We start from the raw sequence: 21,797 nt of genomic DNA on the forward strand, positions 1-21,797 counted from the left end.
GCACTAGAGGTAGTTGTTGAGGTTAAAAACTGAAGGGAAAGACAGACGAATGCATGCCACAAATGACAGTGGATTCTGGGTGCTCATGGCACTGTAAATCTGTTGCTCACACAGATAGACACATTGTCAACAGGAGGCAGAGTTTCTGTTTCGCATGTCTGTGGTTACAGGGACTGGCTGTTACAGCAGTGGGGCAACCAAGGTGGACCACTCCCTGACAAGCTAAGGCTCTGCTGACGTTTGCTTCTGGCTGGTGCTTGCAGAGTGTAATTTTTGTTACTAACAGAAACTTTATAGCAAATTATTGGGTTGTTTTTCCTGCCTCATTCCTGACGAGAACCAAAAATGGTCTCATAAATGTGTGTATGTGTGACCTCTGCTAGATCATTCCAATACATCTAGAGTAACATACAATTATCTCATTTGACATTGTGTTAAACATTCAGTGCACTCATACTCTACCTGCCACTAAATTTTCTGTGGATGACATTGCATGAATTATTGCTGGCATTGGTTTGCTGATCTTGATGAGAATAAGTCACTGAACTGTTGACAATAGCTATTTTCTCTACCAACCTATTCTTAATTAACCTCTCTCCCATGATACTATGATCTATTCCTGAGGATACCACCCATGAATGTATGTTCTGATGCTTTTGAGTATTTATTTCTGATCTACCTTACAATGTTGTGTGTGTGTGTGTGTGTGTGTGTGTGTTGAGGGAACTCACCGCATTTGAGAGACAGTGGCCTTATCAGGTTGAGTAGTCGTGGGCTGCGCAGCAGCAGGTGTCTGGCGAAGTGCGCTGGCAGAGGTGGCGGCAGCGGCGGAGGTGGTGGTGGTTCTGGTTGTGGTACTCAGCTCCGTAACGACTGGTGCGCTGCACATACAGAGAGAGGCAGGGTGTGAGCTGGCTGGTGTTTCCTCGTGGGGATGTGGGAGTGCCTCCCTATGGCCAGCACTGCTGAGGGACCATCCACACACTGGCAACTATATGGACGACATGTGCCACATATGGGGACAGGGCTCCCGTCAATACAAATGAATGACCAGTAAGCTAGTAACTATCAGCTGCACCACCCGAGCTTCCCACGGCAGTCGCCAAACACGATACAACATGTAGTTCAAAACAAAGTGCAGCCAGAAGGTACATACATTTGCAAAAACTCAATTACAGAATTACTGGAGAGGTCAGCTCAGGTATTATCACCATCAAATCTATACCAACGACCTGAATTCCACTCCACCTAAGTTGTATGCACCCACATAATGTTACAGTCTTACAGTCCCTCCGATCTCTTTTCAGTACGGGCATTTCACTCTACAAAATGGTTACTACGAGACACTACTTGAAGAAATTGATCTGTAATACTGAGTCCACAATCAGACTAATGTTACGATAATGTAAATATCACGAAACCTGGTATAATCAGGTGACAGTCTACAACACTTGTAAACTCAAGTTTATTGCAATAAATGACATTCCAGAAACTTAAGTTTCAACTTTAAATTACATGACTAAGACATTTGTATTACAATTAAGCAACTATTGTCTCTTAAGTAAGTATGAAAGATCTTAAATATCATTTTGGCCACATGTAAGCATGTGTGTGCAAATGTTGAAATGACATAGCATAAAGTTTTGTGTTAGATGATTCAAACCCAGCAAGTAATAGGATTGTTAACTAAGGGCAATAATACATTACATATCCAAATATAGCTAGATGCGAATCTGAAATGTTGAGAAAGTATTTTGTACCTTCACTGGGATTTGAATCCAGCACCTATCATTGTTTTCTAACCACAAATACACATTAAACATCTGCTTAGACTAGCTGTAGCGAGATTTGCATATGTCTGAAACGGAAATAACTTAATGGAAACTTCTGTGTGGAGTGGAAATCTAAGCCTGCATGCATCATCGTTGTTGACTGCACACAAGAAAATGTTTATTATCGAATTCCTTTTTGCCAGTTGCTACGAGTGACATATCTTAACTTGAAATGATGGCTTGAAAAGTTTTGTGTGACAGTTGAAATCAACACCACCCATCATTGTTGAAAAGACACGTAGAGGCGATAAATATAAAAATTACTTTTCTCCTTTGGTTTGATGAGCACATATTACTATTTCAAATGACACAATGAAATTATTTGCAGACAACCACGAATACAACGGATGCTAACTACTATGGACATATCCCTGGGAACAATTTCTTAGCACAAAAGACCTTTGTCACACCAGATGCATATTGTTACATTCTGAGGACTCATTAGCCTCTGATTGTACATTTTTTTCTAAGGACCAAACATTTTCATTTTATCAAGTTAAGGCCGAATGGCTCAAATGTCCACCCAACCATCCTGGTTTACATTTTCCTTTTTTTTCCTAAACTGATCAATGCAAATGCTGTGGCCTTTCCCTTGAAATGCCACTATCTATTTCCTTTCCCACATTTGAGTGCTGTAGATTCTGCTTCGTCTCTTATGGTCTTGCAGTCGATAGGACGTTTAACACTAAATTACTTCTTTCTTTCTTCCGCAATATTTGCTATTGAATTAAAGTGTTGCATGATGGTTAACTGGTCACATTTCATGACGTTTGCCAGTAATCAATTGGGCCATACTGGTAAACCACCACATCAAGACAAACCAACTCAAAATTAGAAAATTATTTTCCGATTTGATTTGTTCAGCGCACTTACCACATACACGCACAAAATACTTTGTGCACCATTTTCAAAGGCTTAAACAACAATCTTCATGACCATCAAGAGTACAACATTCAGTAAGTCACTCCAAGAATAATTTATAACTTCCAATAAAAAATTATGGCTGATAACTAAACTTATTGCAACCTGTATGAGAACATGTAAAACAAAATCTCTATGATCTTATGCATGAATCTACTTGTTTCAGTAAAATTATGGGTGGCCCTTTTAGGCAATATGCATCAATGTAGTACGCTACATAGAAAAAATTATGGACTATCTTACGCAATTGCACGATACTTTTTTTAGGCCTCCTTTTACCACCTGGAATTTATCTGGAGGGATTATCTGCGCTACGTAAGCTACGTTTACTGAAGACAAGTCTCGTCTTTGCAATGACCGGTTGTGTTAATAGTAACAGAAGAAACTACAATAATGAATGACCTCTTCAAAAAAACATTATATTGGATAAACAAAGCTGCTTAGTACCACCTCAAAGTAAAAAATAAATTTCTTCAGAAATTATAACAAAAGGAATCCACTTCGAGAATAACAATGGACCCATTCTCAGAACAGCAACTGCGTATGATTGACTTCCTTATAAATCAAATGCATCTCTTCTCTCAGTAAAATTATATGCCTTAGCACAAAAATAAAGAAATAGAAAATAATTAACTTTCCTTGACACAATACCACACTACTGCAGCTATTAATACAACAAAGGTACCAGGAGAACGTTCTGGAAGTTTGATTGATACTTGTCACCGAGTTTTGTTCTATGATCTAGTGTTGGTGCAACCTAAACTCTTAGAAGATGACAGCTGCTCAGGTGGGAGAAACATTTCCTGCAAAAATTTCCATAGGCTACAATAATTCCAGTAAGGCAGCTGACAATTATGTGATTTTATTTCATCGATTACAAAATCAAGTCGAAAGTACACATTAGGTAGGTAAGGCCACTAGTGAAAGTTGATTATTGGTAAACAAGGAAAAGAAGGTTTTGTAAAGGCTGTAATTAACCTCCAGGAAAAGGAAACGCTCATCCAGTGAGGAGCAACCTCCGCTAACAACAAAACAATGGCACTGGACTGAAAGTTTGATGGTGTGTTAAAATGGCTCTAGCTTCATATGATTAAGCTCTGTGTTCGAGTCACTGATCAGCCAAACACTAAACAACTATGAAAAGACCCTCTTAGCTTCTGTTGAGTTCAGTTAAATAACATAGTCCGACAATTAGAAGCTCACCATCAACCTTTCCTATACCAGAAATTTTATTTCATTACTGAACCGATGATCATGTCGATTATGTAGAGTGCTGTATCTGTCGTATGTAGATTCTTTTATCTGTCATGGAAATTCTTTGATAACGTATACATATTTCAGTTATGTGAACTTTTGGAACAAAGTTTAAATTAAGCTTGTTAATGTAAATAACTACTGGAATGATTATTATGTAATGCACTGTAAATGACTTGGTCCATAGTTAGGGAATGCAGGGTTGAATGTAAAAAATGTGGGGAATCCCTGCAGCTACAGAAGTAGCCTGGCAGAATGGAAAAGGTGTCGTTCAGGCACGCGGCAACTTGTCCCTTGTGACGGCTAAGGAGTCTGGCTTGAGCAGTGCTGTGGTTAATATCTCGCTAGCAGTAGCAGAACATTGTGGCTCATTCTTGCAGTTTTGAGGCAGAGGAGCTAAGAGCGTTGCTTATGCACCTTTGATTCTGCATTTGGTGATACCATGTATAATGGCACGGTTTTTGGCCCTGCAAAAATATAATTCAGAAGACCTATAACAGGGCGAGGCCAACAGTACTGCCATGACTACATCGCCGCCATGTTAACAGCCACTGCAAATCACGCCACCAGTGCCACCAGCCTTCCACCAAAATGTTTATATTTGGCACTCTGTAAATGGACCAGGTATTTGCGAAATTTGGTTGATTTCAATAATAATCGTGGTATTGCTAAAAGCTCTGTCTTGCACCTGTGATTATCCCAAATCACAAACCTCACCAGGAATCCTATCCTAGTGAATTTAATTCCGAGTGTGCTAATTTATCATGAAAAGACTATTCAGAAATAGTTGTGATTACTTTCTGATGTGTGGAGTTGTGTTTAAAGTTCAGTTTTATAGTTTGAGAAATACTACACTGCCAGTGTGGTTTTCAATCTATCTGCAATCATTTTCTTAAATAATTTGCCTTACTTAAAAAAGTACCAGTAAATAGTAAAGTTGTTAGTTAAAAGAATAATAATATTGAATAGAAATTTTATGAGTAGGTGTTTGAACTTGAATTTAAAATTGTTTTGGCATTTGCACAGTCAACCATATTTTGAGAAGGTTAAAAGACTGCTTTTCAAAGCACACTTGTTATTTGAAGAGTTATAGTTTTTTGTGCTTCACTTAATGAATAATTATTCATGACAATACTCACAATTTCCCATACACACTTGAGTAGTTTTGTTAATGAGCATGGTTCATCAAACCATTAAAGTTTAATAGCCCTCATGTGCTAGGCCAGTTGGTTAATGAAGCAAAGCAAAGGTCCCTCCAGAGCCACTGTAGTTAGATTTGCTTTCTGTTTAATTGCTTCAAACTGAGCTCAAGAAAGAAATATTTACTGTGTTTGCTATTTTAATGCAAGCTGGTTCATGTAATGGCATAGAGAAACTCTACTAAGCAATGATGTTATAGAGTATGATCATAATAAACCCCGATTTAAATCAGAATCATTTCATGCTCTGCGCTGTTCAGTAATGCTATTAGTATCATGTGTGTTGGTGACCAGTTGTATTAACTGCTGCATCTAGTTCATTCAAGGTACATCGTCTTCACTTCCAAGTTAGTACTACATTTATCTGCAAGGTTAGGTTACTGTGTTCTAGTGCGAACAGATGTCAAGTAAGAGTTTAGTAGATGTTAAGCAAAGTTAGGTTAGCCCTAGCACTGCCTTGAGCTTTATTACATTGTTTGACAAAAATTCCTAATTAGGCTGGCGACATATTAATACGTAATATTAAACTTGTTTTTGTGCTGGGGAAAATCTGTTCCTCACCCACCTGTTTAGTGTTAGTTATACTCTGCTGGAGTGTTTTGGAAGTGAATCCCAGTCAAACAGATTGTTTGTTCTGTTCCCATTAGGTTATCTCACGGTCACAACTTTCTCAAAAATTCCTCATAGAGGTTTAATGTAATCACTGACTGCCATTTATGGTGGTCGGTGTTACCATTACAAGCACTCCCTTTGGAGGAGCCTTCCTGCACCATTCCACCACATGATGGCTGACTTGCTGCTAGTACATTTGTATGGCTGCTTCGGTATCTTGGCATTTTCAGCTCTTAAGGAGGGAGGCAGAGCTTTAGTTGGTAAAGACATTTCCAGCTGGAGTACATCACAACCAGACACACATTATAGAATCAGATATTGGATTTTAAGGTGTACCCAGGACCAGATGTACAGTCAGATCACAATTTAGTTATGACAATGAGTGAAGTAAATTTTAAAAGAGTTGTTACGTGAATTCAGTGTGTAAATAAATAGGATACTGAAGTACACAGGAATGGAATGTGAATTTTAACTTCTATGAGGCTCTAGATAATCTGATATTGAATGGCGATCAAACGAATTTTCAAGTTCGTCTATATAATCGATGAGAGACAATTCATAACAACAGACAGCCAGAAAAAGACATCCAAACACTACAGAAGTGACCAAGCGCTGGTAAGTGTGATAGCTTACGCACAATGAGCCAAACAGCTCATGAATCCAACTTACTGACAAAAATAACAATATCCAGAAGAATGGAAGACAAAGCTTATGATCTGTTTGAGGATGCTAAATTTGGAGTAATGGATCCAGGGAGGACAACTTGACCTTCAACCTTATAGTGGCAGGAATGTGTGAGAAAAATCAAGAGATATTTATTGGATTTGTAGATCTTTACCTGACATTTGACAGCATGAAACAGTGATTTTTTTTTTTTCTCTAAAAGGTACGTATATGGTACAGCAGATAACATAGAATATGAGCAATAATCAACAAGAATTGGTACTCTGAATCAAAGATGATTAAAGATAAAGATGCAGGTAGTCTCCACAAATGTTCAGATGAACACTGAAGAATCATTGGTGGAATTGAAGAAACTTCCAGGAATTTAATTAAAACTGAAGGTGAAAACGATTTTGTTTAATAAAATTCACTGGTGATATTTCTGTGTTCACTGAAAGTCTGAATGAATCACCAGAGTTGATGAATGTAAGAAATAGTTGAATGAACACTAAATCAGGATTAATGAATGGAAGAAAGAGGAAAGTATTGCTGAGTAGCAGAAATAACATTGGTGGCAATGTTTACATCGGAATTAAGGACCACGCAGTAGACTGCTTGTAGTGACTATTACACATGAAGCTAATTTACACTGAGGGACAGAGCGTGGTTGTCACAAGGAGTAATGTTGCATGGGAAAGCAGGAGATTCCTTGTAAAACAAAGTTACTAATACCAAGGATAGGCCTTAATTTGTATTGGATGTCCCTTAATGTATGTTTGGAGCACAGTACTGCATAAAAATTAATCGTGGATTATGGAAAAAAACAAGAGGGGAATCTAAGCATTCCAAATTTGGTGCTATACAAGGATGTTTAAACTAGGTGAACTCATAACAGAACTGTGGAACGTCTCTGCAGAACAGGTGAGGATATTGTGATATGTGGAAAACTGTGACAAGTACGAGGGTCAGCATAGTAAGTTATATTTGAAGGCATCAGGGAATAACTGCTGTGGCACTAGAGGTAGTTGTTGAGGTTAAAAACTGAAGGGAAAGACAGACGAATGCATGCCACAAATGACAGTGGATTCTGGGTGCTCATGGCACTGTAAATCTGTTGCTCACACAGATAGACACATTGTCAACAGGAGGCAGAGTTTCTGTTTCGCATGTCTGTGGTTACAGGGACTGGCTGTTACAGCAGTGGGGCAACCAAGGTGGACCACTCCCTGACAAGCTAAGGCTCTGCTGACGTTTGCTTCTGGCTGGTGCTTGCAGAGTGTAATTTTTGTTACTAACAGAAACTTTATAGCAAATTACTGGGTTGTTTTTCCTGCCTCATTCCTGACGAGAACCAAAAATGGTCTCATAAATGTGTGTATGTGTGACCTCTGCTAGATCATTCCAATACATCTAGAGTAACATACAATTATCTCATTTGACATTGTGTTACACATTCAGTGCACTCATACTCTACCTGCCACTAAATTTTCTGTGGATGACATTGCATGAATTATTGCTGGCATTGGTTTGCTGATCTTGATGAGAATAAGTCACTGAACTGTTGACAATAGCTATTTTCTCTACCAACCTATTCTTAATTAACCTCTCTCCCATGATACTATGATCTATTCCTGAGGATACCACCCATGAATGTATGTTCTGATGCTTTTGAGTATTTATTTCTGATCTACCTTACAATGTTGTGTGTGTGTGTGTGTGTGTGTGTGTGTGTGTGTGTGTGTGTTGAGGGAACTCACCGCATTTGAGAGACAGTGGCCTTATCAGGTTGAGTAGTCGTGGGCTGCGCAGCAGCAGGTGTCTGGCGAAGTGCGCTGGCAGAGGTGGCGGCAGCGGCGGAGGTGGTGGTGGTTCTGGTTGTGGTACTCAGCTCCGTAACGACTGGTGCGCTGCACATACAGAGAGAGGCAGGGTGTGAGCTGGCTGGTGTTTCCTCGTGGGGATGTGGGGGTGCCTCCCTATGGCCAGCACTGCTGAGGGACCATCCACACACTGGCAACTATATGGACGACATGTGCCACATATGGGGACAGGACTCCCGTCAATACAAATGAATGACCAGTAAGCTAGTAACTATCAGCTGCACCACCCGAGCTTCCCACGGCAGTCGCCAAACACGATACAACATGTAGTTCAAAACAAAGTGCAGCCAGAAGGTACATACATTTGCAAAAACTCAATTACAGAATTACTGGAGAGGTCAGCTCAGGTATTATCACCATCAAATCTATACCAACGACCTGAATTCCACTCCACCTAAGTTGTATGCACCCACATAATGTTACAGTCTTACAGTCCCTCCGATCTCTTTTCAGTACGGGCATTTCACTCTACAAAATGGTTACTACGAGACACTACTTGAAGAAATTGATCTGTAATACTGAGTCCACAATCAGACTAATGTTACGATAATGTAAATATCACGAAACCTGGTATAATCAGGTGACAGTCTACAACACTTGTAAACTCAAGTTTATTGCAATAAATGACATTCCAGAAACTTAAGTTTCAACTTTAAATTACATGACTAAGACATTTGTATTACAATTAAGCAACTATTGTCTCTTAAGTAAGTATGAAAGATCTTAAATATCATTTTGGCCACATGTAAGCATGTGTGTGCAAATGTTGAAATGACATAGCATAAAGTTTTGTGTTAGATGATTCAAACCCAGCAAGTAATAGGATTGTTAACTAAGGGCAATAATACATTACATATCCAAATATAGCTAGATGCGAATCTGAAATGTTGAGAAAGTATTTTGTACCTTCACTGGGATTTGAATCCAGCACCTATCATTGTTTTCTAACCACAAATACACATTAAACATCTGCTTAGACTAGCTGTAGCGAGATTTGTATATGTCTGAAACGGAAATAACTTAATGGAAACTTCTGTGTGGAGTGGAAATCTAAGCCTGCATGCTGCATGCCTGCATGCATCATCGTTGTTGACTGCACACAAGAAAATGTTTATTATCGAATTCCTTTTTGCCAGTTGCTACGAGTGACATATCTTAACTTGAAATGATGGCTTGAAAAGTTTTGTGTGACAGTTGAAATCAACACCACCCATCATTGTTGAAAAGACACGTAGAGGCGATAAATATAAAAATTACTTTTCTCCTTTGGTTTGATGAGCACATATTACTATTTCAAATGACACAATGAAATTATTTGCAGACAACCACGAATACAACGGATGCTAACTACTATGGACATATCCCTGGGAACAATTTCTTAGCACAAAAGACCTTTGTCACACCAGATGCATATTGTTACATTCTGAGGACTCATTAGCCTCTGATTGTACATTTTTTTCTAAGGACCAAACATTTTCATTTTATCAAGTTAAGGCCCAATGGCTCAAATGTCCACCCAACCATCCTGGTTTACATTTTCCTTTTTTTTCCTAAACTGATCAATGCAAATGCTGTGGCCTTTCCCTTGAAATGCCACTATCTATTTCCTTTCCCACATTTGAGTGCTGTAGATTCTGCTTCGTCTCTTATGGTCTTGCAGTCGATAGGACGTTTAACACTAAATTACTTCTTTCTTTCTTCCGCAATATTTGCTATTGAATTAAAGTGTTGCATGATGGTTAACTGGTCACATTTCATGACGTTTGCCAGTAATCAATTGGGCCATACTGGTAAACCACCACATCAAGACAAACCAACTCAAAATTAGAAAATTATTTTCCGATTTGATTTGTTCAGCGCACTTACCACATACACGCACAAAATACTTTGTGCATCATTTTCAAAGGCTTAAACAACAATCTTCATGACCATCAAGAGTACAACATTCAGTAAGTCACTCCAAGAATAATTTATAACTTCCAATAAAAAATTATGGCTGATAACTAAACTTATTGCAACCTGTATGAGAACATGTAAAACAAAATCTCTATGATCTTATGCATGAATCTACTTGTTTCAGTAAAATTATGGGTGGCCCTTTTAGGCAATATGCATCAATGTAGTACGCTACATAGAAAAAATTATGGACTATCTTACGCAATTGCACGATACTTTTTTTAGGCCTCCTTTTACCACCTGGAATTTATCTGGAGGGATTATCTGTGCTACGTAAGCTACGTTTACTGAAGACAAGTCTCGTCTTTGCAATGACCGGTTGTGTTAATAGTAACAGAAGAAACTACAATAATGAATGACCTCTTCAAAAAAACATTATATTGGATAAACAAAGCTGCTTAGTACCACCTCAAAGTAAAAAATAAATTTCTTCAGAAATTATAACAAAAGGAATCCACTTCGAGAATAACAATGGACCCATTCTCAGAACAGCAACTGCGTATGATTGACTTACTTATAAATCAAATGCATCTCTTCTCTTAGTGAAATTATATGCCTTAGCACAAAAATAAAGAACTCGAAAATAATTAACTTTCCTTGACACAATACCACACTACTGCAGCTATTAATACAACAAAGGTACCAGGAGAACGTTCTGGAAGTTTGATTGATACTTGTCACCGAGTTTTGTTCTATGATCTAGTGTTGGTGCAACCTAAACTCTTAGAAGATGACAGCTGCTCAGGTGGGAGAAACATTTCCTGCAAAAATTTCCATAGGCTACAATAATTCCAGTAAGGCAGCTGACAATTATGTGATTTTATTTCATCGATTACAAAATCAAGTCGAAAGTACACATTAGGTAGGTAAGGCCACTAGTGAAAGTTGATTATTGGTAAACAAGGAAAAGAATGTTTTGTAAAGGCTGTAATTAACCTCCAGGAAAAGGAAACGCTCATCCAGTGAGGAGCAACCTCCGCTAACAACAAAACAATGGCACTGGACTGAAAGTTTGATGGTCTGTTAAAATGACTCTAGCTTCATATGATTAAGCTCTGTGTTCGAGTCACTGATCAGCCAAACACTAAACAACTATGAAAAGACCCTCTTAGCTTCTGTTGAGTTCAGTTAAATAACATAGTCCGACAATTAGAAGCTCACCATCAACCTTTCCTATACCAGAAATTTTATTTCATTACTGAACCGATGATCATGTCGATTATGTAGAGTGCTGTATCTGTCGTATGTAGATTCTTTTATCTGTCATGGAAATTCTTTGATAACGTATACATATTTCAGTTATGTGAACTTTTGGAACAAAGTTTAAATTAAGCTTGTTAATGTAAATAACTACTGGAATGATTATTATGTAATGCACTGTAAATGACTTGGTCCATAGTTAGGGAATGCAGGGTTGAATGTAAAAAATGTGGGGAATCCCTGCAGCTACAGAAGTAGCCTGGCAGAATGGAAAAGGTGTCGTTCAGGCAAGCGGCAACTTGTCCCTTGTGACGGCTAAGGAGTCTGGCTTGAGCAGTGCTGTGGTTAATATCTCGCTAGCAGTAGCAGAACATTGTGGCTCATTCTTGCAGTTTTGAGGCAGAGGAGCTAAGAGCGTTGCTTATGCACCTTTGATTCTGCATTTGGTGATACCATGTATAATGGCACGGTTTTTGGCCCTGCAAAAATATAATTCAGAAGACCTATAACAGGGCGAGGCCAACAGTACTGCCATGACTACATCGCCGCCATGTTAACAGCCACTGCAAATCACGCCACCAGTGCCACCAGCCTTCCACCAAAATGTTTATATTTGGCACTCTGTAAATGGACCAGGTATTTGCGAAATTTGGTTGATTTCAATAATAATCGTGGTATTGCTAAAAGCTCTGTCTTGCACCTGTGATTATCCCAAATCACAAACCTCACCAGGAATCCTATCCTAGTGAATTTAATTCCGAGTGTGCTAATTTATCATGAAAAGACTATTCAGAAATAGTTGTGATTACTTTCTGATGTGTGGAGTTGTGTTTAAAGTTCAGTTTTATAGTTTGAGAAATACTACACTGCCAGTGTGGTTTTCAATCTATCTGCAATCATTTTCTTAAATAATTTGCCTTACTTAAAAAAGTACCAGTAAATAGTAAAGTTGTTAGTTAAAAGAATAATAATATTGAATAGAAATTTTATGAGTAGGTGTTTGAACTTGAATTTAAAATTGTTTTGGCATTTGCACAGTCAACCATATTTTGAGAAGGTTAAAAGACTGCTTTTCAAAGCACACTTGTTATTTGAAGAGTTATAGTTTTTTGTGCTTCACTTAATGAATAATTATTCATGACAATACTCACAATTTCCCATACACACTTGAGTAGTTTTGTTAATGAGCATGGTTCATCAAACCATTAAAGTTTAATAGCCCTCATGTGCTAGGCCAGTTGGTTAATGAAGCAAAGCAAAGGTCCCTCCAGAGCCACTGTAGTTAGATTTGCTTTCTGTTTAATTGCTTCAAACTGAGCTCAAGAAAGAAATATTTACTGTGTTTGCTATTTTAATGCAAGCTGGTTCATGTAATGGCATAGAGAAACTCTACTAAGCAATGATGTTATAGAGTATGATCATAATAAACCCCGATTTAAATCAGAATCATTTCATGCTCTGCGCTGTTCAGTAATGCTATTAGTATCATGTGTGTTGGTGACCAGTTGTATTAACTGCTGCATCTAGTTCATTCAAGGTACATCGTCTTCACTTCCAAGTTAGTACTACATTTATCTGCAAGGTTAGGTTACTGTGTTCTAGTGCGAACAGATGTCAAGTAAGAGTTTAGTAGATGTTAAGCAAAGTTAGGTTAGCCCTAGCACTGCCTTGAGCTTTATTACATTGTTTGACAAAAATTCCTAATTAGGCTGGCGACATATTAATACGTAATATTAAACTTGTTTTTGTGCTGGGGAAAATCTGTTCCTCACCCACCTGTTTAGTGTTAGTTATACTCTGCTGGAGTGTTTTGGAAGTGAATCCCAGTCAAACAGATTGTTTGTTCTGTTCCCATTAGGTTATCTCACGGTCACAACTTTCTCAAAAATTCCTCATAGAGGTTTAATGTAATCACTGACTGCCATTTATGGTGGTCGGTGTTACCATTACAAGCACTCCCTTTGGAGGAGCCCTCCTGCACCATTCCACCACATGATGGCTGACTTGCTGCTAGTACATTTGTATGGCTGCTTCGGTATCTTGGCATTTTCAGCTCTTAAGGAGGGAGGCAGAGCTTTAGTTGGTAAAGACATTTCCAGCTGGAGTACATCACAACCAGACACACATTATAGAATCAGGTATTGGATTTTAAGGTGTACCCAGGACCAGATGTACAGTCAGATCACAATTTAGTTATGACAATGAGTGAAGTAAATTTTAAGAGAGTTGTTACGTGAATTCAGTGTGTAAATAAATAGGATACTGAAGTACACAGGAATGGAATGTGAATTTTAACTTCTATGAGGCTCTAGATAATCTGATATTGAATGGCGATCAAACGAATTTTCAAGTTCGTCTATATAATCGATGAGAGACAATTCATAACAACAGACAGCCAGAAAAAGACATCCAAACACTACAGAAGTGACCAAGCGCTGGTAAGTGTGATAGCTTACGCACAATGAGCCAAACAGCTCATGAATCCAACTTACTGACAAAAATAACAATATCCAGAAGAATGGAAGACAAAGCTTATGATCTGTTTGAGGATGCTAAATTTGGAGTAATGGATCCAGGGAGGACAACTTGACCTTCAACCTTACAGTAGCAGGAATGTGTGAGAAAAATCAAGAGATATTTATTGGATTTGTAGATCTTTACATGACATTTGGCAGCATGAAACAGTGAATTTTTTTTTCTCTAAAAGGTACGTATATGGTACAGCAGATAACATAGAATATGAGCAATAATCAACAAGAATTGGTACTCTGAATCAAAGATGATTAAAGATAAAGATGCAGGTAGTCTCCACAAATGTTCAGATGAACACTGAAGAATCATTGGTGGAATTGAAGAAACTTCCAGGAATTTAATTAAAACTGAAGGTGAAAACGATTTTGTTTAATAAAATTCACTGGTGATATTTCTGTGTTCACTGAAAGTCTGAATGAATCACCAGAGTTGATGAATGTAAGAAATAGTTGAATGAACACTAAATCAGGATTAATGAATGGAAGAAAGAGGAAAGTATTGCTGAGTAGCAGAAATAACATTGGTGGCAATGTTTACATCGGAATTAAGGACCACGCAGTAGACTGCTTGTAGTGACTATTACACATGAAGCTACATTTACACTGAGGGACAGAGCGTGGTTGTCACAAGGAGTAATGTTGCATGGGAAAGCAGGAGATTCCTTGTAAAACAAAGTTACTAATACCAAGGATAGGCCTTAATTTGTATTGGATGTCCCTTAATGTATGTTTGGAGCACAGTACTGCATAAAAATTAATCGTGGATTATGGAAAAAAACAAGAGGGGAATCTAAGCATTCCAAATTTGGTGCTATGCAAGGATGTTTAAACTAGGTGAACTCATAACAGAACTGTGGAACGTCTCTGCAGAACAGGTGAGGATATTGTGATATGTGGAAAACTGTGACAAGTACGAGGGTCAGCATAGTAAGTTATATTTGAAGGCATCAGGGAATAACTGCTGTGGCACTAGAGGTAGTTGTTGAGGTTAAAAACTGAAGGGAAAGACAGAGGAATGCATGCCACAAATGACAGTGGATTCTGGGTGCTCATGGCACTGTAAATCTGTTGCTCACACAGATAGACACATTGTCAACAGGAGGCAGAGTCTCTGTTTCGCATGTCTGTGGTTACAGGGACTGGCTGTTACAGCAGTGGGGCAACCAAGGTGGACCACTCCCTGACAAGCTAAGGCTCTGCTGACGTTTGCTTCTGGCTGGTGCTTGCAGAGTGTAATTTTTGTTACTAACAGAAACTTTATAGCAAATTATTGGGTTGTTTTTCCTGCCTCATTCCTGACGAGAACCAAAAATGGTCTCATAAATGTGTGTATGTGTGACCTCTGCTAGATCATTCCAATACATCTAGAGTAACATACAATTATCTCATTTGACATTGTGTTACACATTCAGTGCACTCATACTCTACCTGCCACTAAATTTTCTGTGGATGACATTGCATGAATTATTGCTGGCATTGGTTTGCTGATCTTGATGAGAATAAGTCACTGAACTGTTGACAATAGCTATTTTCTCTACCAACCTATTCTTAATTAACCTCTCTCCCATGATACTATGATCTATTCCTGAGGATACCACCCATGAATGTATGTTCTGATGCTTTTGAGTATTTATTTCTGATCTACCTTACAATGTTGTGTGTGTGTGTGTGTGTGTGTGTGTGTGTGTGTGTGTGTTGAGGGAACTCACCGCATTTGAGAGACAGTGGCCTTATCAGGTTGAGTAGTCGTGGGCTGCGCAGCAGCAGGTGTCTGGCGAAGTGCGCTGGCAGAGGTGGCGGCAGCGGCGGAGGTGGTGGTGGTTCTGGTTGTGGTACTCAGCTCCGTAACGACTGGTGCGCTGCACATACAGAGAGAGGCAGGGTGTGAGCTGGCTGGTGTTTCCTCGTGGGGATGTGGGGGTGCCTCCCTATGGCCAGCACTGCTGAGGGACCATCCACACACTGGCAACTATATGGACGACATGTGCCACATATGGGGACAGGGCTCCCGTCAATACAAATGAATGACCAGTAAGCTAGTAACTATCAGCTGCACCACCCGAGCTTCCCACGGCAGTCGTCGAACGCGATACAACATGTAGTTCAAAACAAAGTGCAGCCAGAAGGTACATACATTTGCAAAAACTCAATTACAGAATTACTGGAGAGGTCAGCTCAGGTATTATCACCATCAAATCTATACCAACGGCCTGAATTCCACTCCACCTAAATTGTATGCATCCACATAATGTTACAGTCTTACAGTCCCTCCGATCTCTTTTCAGTACAGGCATTTCACTCTACAAAATGGTTACTACGAGACACTACTTGAAGAAATTGATCTGTAATACTGAGTCCACAATCAGACTAATGTTACGATAATGTAAATATCACGAAACCTGGTATAATCAGGTGACAGTCTACAACACTTGTAAACTCAAGTTTATTGCAATAAATGACATTCCAGAAACTTAAGTTTCAACTTTAAATTACATGACTAAGACATTTGTATTACAATTAAGCAACTATTGTCTCTTAAGTAAGTATGAAAGATCTTAAATATCATTTTGGCCACATGTAAGCATGTGTGTGCAAATGTTGAAATGACATAGCATAAAGTTTTGTGTTAGATGATTCAAACCCAGCAAGTAATAGGATTGTTAACTAAGGGCAATAATACATTACATATCCAAATATAGCTAGATGCGAATCTGAAATGTTGAGAAAGTATTTTGTACCTTCACTGGGATTTGAATCCAGCACCTATCATTGTTTTCTAACCACAAATACACATTAAACATCTGCTTAGACTAGCTGTAGCGAGATTTGCATATGTCTGAAACGGAAATAACTTAATGGAAACTTCTGTGTGGAGTGGAAATCTAAGCCTGCATGCATCATCGTTGTTGACTGCACACAAGAAAATGTTTATTATCGAATTCCTTTTTGCCAGTTGCTACGAGTGACATGTCTTAACTTGAAATGATGGCCCGAAAAGTTTTGTGTGACAGTTGAAATCAACACCACCCATCATTGTTGAAAAGACACGTAGAGGCGATAAAAATAAAAATTACTTTTCTCCTTTGGTTTGATGAGCACATATTACTATTTCAAATGACACAATGAAATTATTTGCAGACAACCACGAATACAACGGATGCTAACTACTATGGACATATCCCTGGGAACAATTTCTTAGCACAAAAGACCTTTGTCACACCAGATGCATATTGTTACATTCTGAGGACTCATTAGCCTCTGATTGTACATTTTTTTCCAAGGACCAAACATTTTCATTTTATCAAGTTAAGGCCCAATGGCTCAAACGTCCACCCAACCATCCTGGTTTACATTTTCCTTTTTTTTTTTTTTTAAACTGATCAATGCAAATGCTGTGACCTTTCCCTTGAAATGCCACTATCTATTTCCTTTCCCACATTTGAGTGCTGTAGATTCTGCTTCGTCTCTTGTGATCTTGCAGTCGATAGGACGTTTAACACGAAATTACTTCTTTCTTTCTTCCGCAATATTTGCTATTGAATTAAAGTGTTGCATGATGGTTAACTGGTCACATTTCATGACGTTTGCCAGTAATCAATTGGGCCATACTGGTAAACCAACACATCAAGACAAACCAACTCAAAATTAGAAAATTATTTTCCGATTTGATTTGTTCAGCGCACTTACCACATACACGCACAAAATACTTTGTGCACCATTTTCAAAGGCTTAAACAACAATCTTCATGACCGTCAAGAGTACAACATTCAGTAAGTCACTCCAAGAATAATTTATAACTTCCAATAAAAAATTATGGCTGATAACTAAACTTATTGCAACCTGTATGAGAACATGTAAAACAAAATCTCTATGATCTTATGCATGAATCTACTTGTTTCAGTAAAATTATGGGTGGCCCTTTTAGGCAATATGCATCAATGTAGTACGCTACATAGAAAAAATTATGGACTATCTTACGCAATTGCACGATACTTTTTTTAGGCCTCCTTTTACCACCTGGAATTTATCTGGAGGGATTATCTGTGCTACGTAAGCTACGTTTACTGAAGACAAGTCTCGTCTTTGCAATGACCGGTTGTGTTAATAGTAACAGAAGAAACTACAATAATGAATGACCTCTTCAAAAAAACATTATATTGGATAAACAAAGCTGCTTAGTACCACCTCAAAGTAAAAAATAAATTTCTTCAGAAATTATAACAAAAGGAATCCACTTCGAGAATAACAATGGACCCATTCTCAGAACAGCAACTGCGTATGATTGACTTACTTATAAATCAAATGCATCTCTTCTCTTAGTGAAATTATATGCCTTAGCACAAAAATAAAGAACTCGAAAATAATTAACTTTCCTTGACACAATACCACACTACTGCAGCTATTAATACAACAAAGGTACCAGGAGAACGTTCTGGAAGTTTGATTGATACTTGTCACCGAGTTTTGTTCTATGATCTAGTGTTGGTGCAACCTAAACTCTTAGAAGATGACAGCTGCTCAGGTGGGAGAAACATTTCCTGCAAAAATTTCCATAGGCTACAATAATTCCAGTAAGGCAGCTGACAATTATGTGATTTTATTTCATCGATTACAAAATCAAGTCGAAAGTACACATTAGGTAGGTAAGGCCACTAGTGAAAGTTGATTATTGGTAAACAAGGAAAAGAATGTTTTGTAAAGGCTGTAATTAACCTCCAGGAAAAGGAAACGCTCATCCAGTGAGGAGCATCCTCCGCTAACAACAAAACAATGGCACTGGACTAAAAGTTTGATGGTCTGTTAAAATGGCTCTAGCTTCATATGATTAAGCTCTGTGTTCGAGTCACTGATCAGCCAAACACTAAACAACTATGAAAAGACCCTCTTAGCTTCTGCTGAGTTCAGTTAAACAACACAGTCCGACAATTAGAAGCTCACCATCAACCTTTCCTATACCAGAAATTTTATTTCATTACTGAACCAATGATCATGTCGATAATGTAGAGTGCTGTATCTGTCGTATGTAGAGTCTTTTATCTGTAATGGAAATTCTTTGATAACGTATACATATTTCAGTTATGTGAACTTTTGGAACAAAGTTTAAATTAAGCTTGTTAATGTAAATAACTACTGGAATGATTATTATGTAATGCACTGTAAATGACTTGGTACATAGTTAGGGAATGCAGGGTTGAATGTAAAAAATGTGGGGAATCCCTGCAGCTACAGAAGTAGCCTGGCAGAATGGAAAAGGTGTCGTTCAGGCACGCGGCAACTTGTCCCTTGTGACGGCTAAGGAGTCTGGCTTGAGCAGTGCTGTGGTTAATATCTCGCTAGCAGTAGCAGAACATTGTGGCTCATTCTTGCAGTTTTGAGGCAGAGGAGCTAAGAGCGTTGCTTATGCACCTTTGATTCTGCATTTGGTGATACCATGTATAATGGCACGGTTTTCGGCCCTGCAAAAATATAATTCAGAAGACCTATAACAGGGCGAGGCCAACAGTACTGCCATGACTACATCGCCGCCATGTTAACAGCCACTGCAAATCACGCCACCAGTGCCACCAGCCTTCCACCAAAATGTTTATATTTGGCACTCTGTAAATGGACCAGGTATTTGCGAAATTTGGTTGATTTTCATAATAATCGTGGTATTGCTAAAAGGTCTGTCTTGCACCTGTGATTATCCCAAATCACAAACCTCACCAGGAATCCTATCCTAGTGAATTTAATTCCGAGTGTGCTAATTTATCATGAAAAGACTATTCAGAAATAGTTGTGATTACTTTCTGATGTGTGGAGTTGTGTTTAAAGTTCAGTTTTATAGTTTGAGAAATACTACACTGCCAGTGTGGTTTTCAATCTATCTGCAATCATTTTCTTAAATAATTTGCCTTACTTAAAAAAGTACCAGTAAATAGTAAAGTTGTTAGTTAAAAGAATAATAATATTGAATAGAAGTAAAAAAGATTATTAATTATGCACTTTGATCAGAATTACAAAGCTCTATCACTGTTCATTTTATGAGTAGGTGTTTGAACTTGAATTTAAAATTGTTTTGGCATTTGCACAGTCAACCATATTTTGAGAAGGTTAAAAGACTGCTTTTCAAAGCACACTTGTTATTTGAAGAGTTATAGTTTTTTTGTGCTTCACTTAATGAATAATTATTCATGACAATACTCACAATTTCCCATACACACTTGAGTAGTTTTGTTAATGAGCATGGTTCATCAAACCATTAAAGTTTAATAGCCCTCATGTGCTAGGCCAGTTGGTTAATGAAGCAAAGCAAAGGTCCCTCCAGAGCCACTGTAGTTAGATTTGCTTTCTGTTTAATTGCTTCAAACTGAGCTCAAGAAAGAAATATTTACTGTGTTTGCTATTTTAATGCAAGCTGGTTCATGTAATGGCATAGAGAAACTCTACTAAGCAATGATGTTATAGAGTATGATCATAATAAACCCCGATTTAAAGCAGAATCATTTCATGCTCTGCGCTGTTCAGTAATGCTATTAGTATCATGTGTGTTGGTGACCAGTTGTATTAACTGCTGCATCTAGTTCATTCAAGGTACATCGTCTTCACTTCCAAGTTAGTACTACATTTATCTGCAAGGTTAGGTTACTGTGTTCTAGTGCGAACAGATGTCAAGTAAGAGTTTAGTAGATGTTAAGCAAAGTTAGGTTAGCCCTAGCACTGCCTTGAGCTTTATTACATTGTTTGACAAAAATTCCTAATTAGGCTGGCGACATATTAATACGTAATATTAAACTTGTTTTTGTGCTGGGGAAAATCTGTTCCTCACCCACCTGTTTAGTGTTAGTTATACTCTGCTGGAGTGTTTTGGAAGTGAATCCCAGTCAAACAGATTGTTTGTTCTGTTCCCATTAGGTTATCTCACGGTCACAACTTTCTCAAAAATTCCTCATAGAGGTTTAATGTAATCACTGACTGCCATTTATGGTGGTCGGTGTTACCATTACAAGCACTCCCTTTGGAGGAGCCCTCCTGCACCATTCCACCACATGATGGCTGACTTGCTGCTAGTACATTTGTATGGCTGCTTCGGTATCTTGGCATTTTCAGCTCTTAAGGAGGGAGGCAGAGCTTTAGTTGGTAAAGACATTTCCAGCTGGAGTACATCACAACCAGACACACATTATAGAATCAGATATTGGATTTTAAGGTGTACCCAGGACCAGATGTACAGTCAGATCACAATTTAGTTATGACAATGAGTGAAGTAAATTTTAAGAGAGTTGTTACGTGAATTCAGTGTGTAAATAAATAGGATACTGAAGTACACAGGAATGGAATGTGAATTTTAACTTCTATGAGGCTCTAGATAATCTGATATTGAATGGCGATCAAACGAATTTTCAAGTTCGTCTATATAATCGATGAGAGACAATTCATAACAACAGACAGCCAGAAAAAGACATCCAAACACTACAGAAGTGACCAAGCGCTGGTAAGTGTGATAGCTTACGCACAATGAGCCAAACAGCTCATGAATCCAACTTACTGACAAAAATAACAATATCCAGAAGAATGGAAGACAAAGCTTATGATCTGTTTGAGGATGCTAAATTTGGAGTAATGGATCCAGGGAGGACAACTTGACCTTCAACCTTATAGTGGCAGGAATGTGTGAGAAAAATCAAGAGATATTTATTGGATTTGTAGATCTTTACCTGACATTTGACAGCATGAAACAGTGAATTTTTTTTTCTCTAAAAGGTACGT

General features: G+C 38.3%; 1 protein-coding gene across 1 annotated transcript; it reads right to left on the reverse strand.

The window, feature by feature from the left end:
- Window positions 1-323: 323 nt before the first annotated feature.
- On the reverse strand, window positions 324-2,573 carry LOC126108264 (uncharacterized). The gene is made up of 4 exons (XM_049913492.1): window positions 2,527-2,573; window positions 732-965; window positions 458-518; window positions 324-398 (listed from the first exon to the last, which is right to left on the reverse strand). The coding sequence occupies exons 1-4, from the start codon at window positions 2,571-2,573 to the stop codon at window positions 324-326; spliced, it is 417 nt and encodes a 138-aa protein (XP_049769449.1).
- Window positions 2,574-21,797: the final 19,224 nt, after the last annotated feature.

The sequence above is a fragment of the Schistocerca cancellata genome, chromosome 11 (genome assembly GCF_023864275.1).
Source record: "Schistocerca cancellata isolate TAMUIC-IGC-003103 chromosome 11, iqSchCanc2.1, whole genome shotgun sequence".
Classification (NCBI taxonomy): domain Eukaryota; kingdom Metazoa; phylum Arthropoda; class Insecta; order Orthoptera; family Acrididae; genus Schistocerca; species Schistocerca cancellata.

Excerpts from the sequence above, each read along its gene's own strand:
- LOC126108264 (XM_049913492.1), bottom strand. The coding sequence starts at position 2,573 with ATGCAACACTTTAATTCAATAGCAAATATTGCGGAAGAAAGAAAGAA. Across the intron at positions 966-2,526 it reads ATTGCGGAAGAAAGAAAGAA|CAGTGCTGGCCATAGGGAGG; the intron begins GTAATTTAGTGT and ends ATGGTCCCTCAG. Across the intron at positions 399-457 it reads AAAATTTAGTGGCAGGTAGA|ATGTATTGGAATGATCTAGC; the intron begins GTATGAGTGCAC and ends ATGTTACTCTAG.